This window comes from Talpa occidentalis, unplaced genomic scaffold (genome assembly GCF_014898055.3).
Source record: "Talpa occidentalis isolate TD23 unplaced genomic scaffold, MPIMG_talOcc4v2.1 talOcc4.3, whole genome shotgun sequence".
Classification (NCBI taxonomy): domain Eukaryota; kingdom Metazoa; phylum Chordata; class Mammalia; order Eulipotyphla; family Talpidae; genus Talpa; species Talpa occidentalis.
The window spans coordinates 138,011,044-138,012,943 of record NW_023603184.1 but is presented as its reverse complement, the minus strand read 5'-3'; the positions used below and the strand labels follow the sequence as shown (position 1 = coordinate 138,012,943).

The 1,900-nt window shown below is 46.1% G+C and overlaps 1 protein-coding gene across 1 annotated transcript; it reads right to left on the bottom strand.

Moving 5' to 3' along the window:
- Positions 1 to 1,157: 1,157 nt before the first annotated feature.
- On the bottom strand, positions 1,158 to 1,646 carry LOC119254850 (60S acidic ribosomal protein P1-like). The gene has a single exon (XM_037521905.2). It carries the CDS (start codon positions 1,539 to 1,541, stop codon positions 1,197 to 1,199), a length of 345 nt encoding a protein of 114 aa, XP_037377802.1. The 5' UTR covers positions 1,542 to 1,646; the 3' UTR covers positions 1,158 to 1,196.
- Between the last annotated feature and the right edge of the window lie 254 nt (positions 1,647 to 1,900).

The window sequence follows — 1,900 nt, the reverse complement described above, 5'->3', positions numbered from 1 at the left end:
TCCAATTTATTTTCATCAAAGAAAGTATCTATCCAAGTCAATGTAGAATTTTTTCTTCTATTTTCAACTTTTTGATTACAATAGCTTCACAAATTCCTTAGCAAAGGAAAAAGAAAAAGGATGCAGGAGGGGTTAGCATGAATGAGTCATTTAATATCATTTTTAAAATAAGAATGAGGACCCTCCCCCCTTCTCCACCCTCAATAGTGTGGCTCAAACCTCCCTTTCTCTGTTGCCTGCACCTTCCACCGCTCCCACGTGGGGCCCACTTGCACCACAACTTCTTTCAATGTAGCCATGTTCGCCTCCATGCTCATGTTTACTTGTCTGGCCCCAAATCTAGACCATCCCCAGACAAGTGTGGGTGTAAACAGGGTCTGAGTACATAAAGGGGGAGCTATGTTCTGCCTTAGGGAAGGGAGGGCCACACTGGCTCCCTCCAGCCTGTTACTGGGAAATATGACAACATTCACACAAAGTCTTCTTTATTCAGGCCTGTTTGTGAATAAAACTGGCATTGAGCCCTTCTGAGTGTTGCCTTTAATACCTGCCTTCCAGTACTAAGGACACCTCCAACTAGTCAGCTACAGGAAGTTGTCTTTGCAGATTTCCAAACGTAACTGGAATCCCAGAGCACCAGAAAGAAGTGGGGAAAGGCTCAGCAGTCTGGAGAAGGCAGTTCCATCCCAACTGCCTGGATTAACAGCACTCAGCAGGCTGTTTATTCTTATCCTGAAAAATAGTTCCAAAACCAACTCTTTTTGAACCAATTCACTTTGCAGACACATACTGGGGTATTAGAGGCTCTGCAACACTGCCAGCAACTGTGAGGAAACAATAGAAAGACATAATAACTGGCCTTCAAAAATGTTTACTGATTAGAGGTTTATTGAAAGGTTCTTATCATGGGGTGGGAGGGGGTGGTGTTGGCTCAGGGGCATCTCAGCAGGAAGGAGGCACAGCACTGCTTAGCTAACAAGAGAGGTACAAACACTGTGGGGTTTAAAGGAGAATTCCCCACCCATCTGTGAAGATCAGGCACATAGCTCCACAGAGGAACTGAATCTAAGTTCTGTTCTGCTTCCCAGGCCTCAGTGTTGAGGAAGGTTCCGGGAGAGTTTGGACCCTGCCATAGCCAACTTTTTTTTTTTTTTTTTAAGAGTTAAAATTTATATTGATCGTGTTACAAAAGACCTTTAGTCAAAAAGACCAAAGCCCATGTCATCATCAGACTCCTCAGATTCTTCTTTCTTTGCCTCTACTTTCTTCTCCTCAGCTGGAGCAGCAGCAGTGGAAGGAGCAGGACCACCTGCAGGGGCAGCCCTTGCAGCTGGGGCAGGCCCACCAGCCCCTACATGGCAGATGAGACTTCCAGTGTTGACATTGGCCAGGGCCTTTGCAAACAAGCCCTGACAGAAAGGTTCAACATTTACACCCGCTGCTTTAATGAGCGCATTGATCTTATCCTCCGTGACTGTCACCTCGTCATCGTGCAAGATGAGAGCCGAGTAGATGCCCGCGAGCTCCGAGACCGAAGCCATGGTGTGGGCGAGGGCTGGACAGACGCTGCCGGGCGCGGTGCTAGTCGCCGGATGAAGTGAGGGGCTCACCCCAACGTGGCCTTAGCTTCCTAGGAAGGACCGAGCACCTTAGCGACAGCTGAGGAAAAGGCATAGCCAACTTTTTTTGCAATTTGAATTACAAAAAAAAAATCCCTGCGTTTGTATAGGACAAGAATTGTATAGGACAAGAATTTCAAAGTGAACATGCCAACTAATTGAATGCAAACAAGGTATAGAGATTTTTTTGCACTGCCTTTTGACATACCTTCCACTAGAACTTTTTTGTGGTGTCAGCTGCTATATATGTGCAAGAAAACACCTGAAAACATCATCAAGGG

Excerpts from the sequence above, each read along its gene's own strand:
- LOC119254850 (XM_037521905.2), bottom strand. The coding sequence starts at position 1,541 with ATGGCTTCGGTCTCGGAGCTCGCGGGCATCTACTCGGCTCTCATCTTG.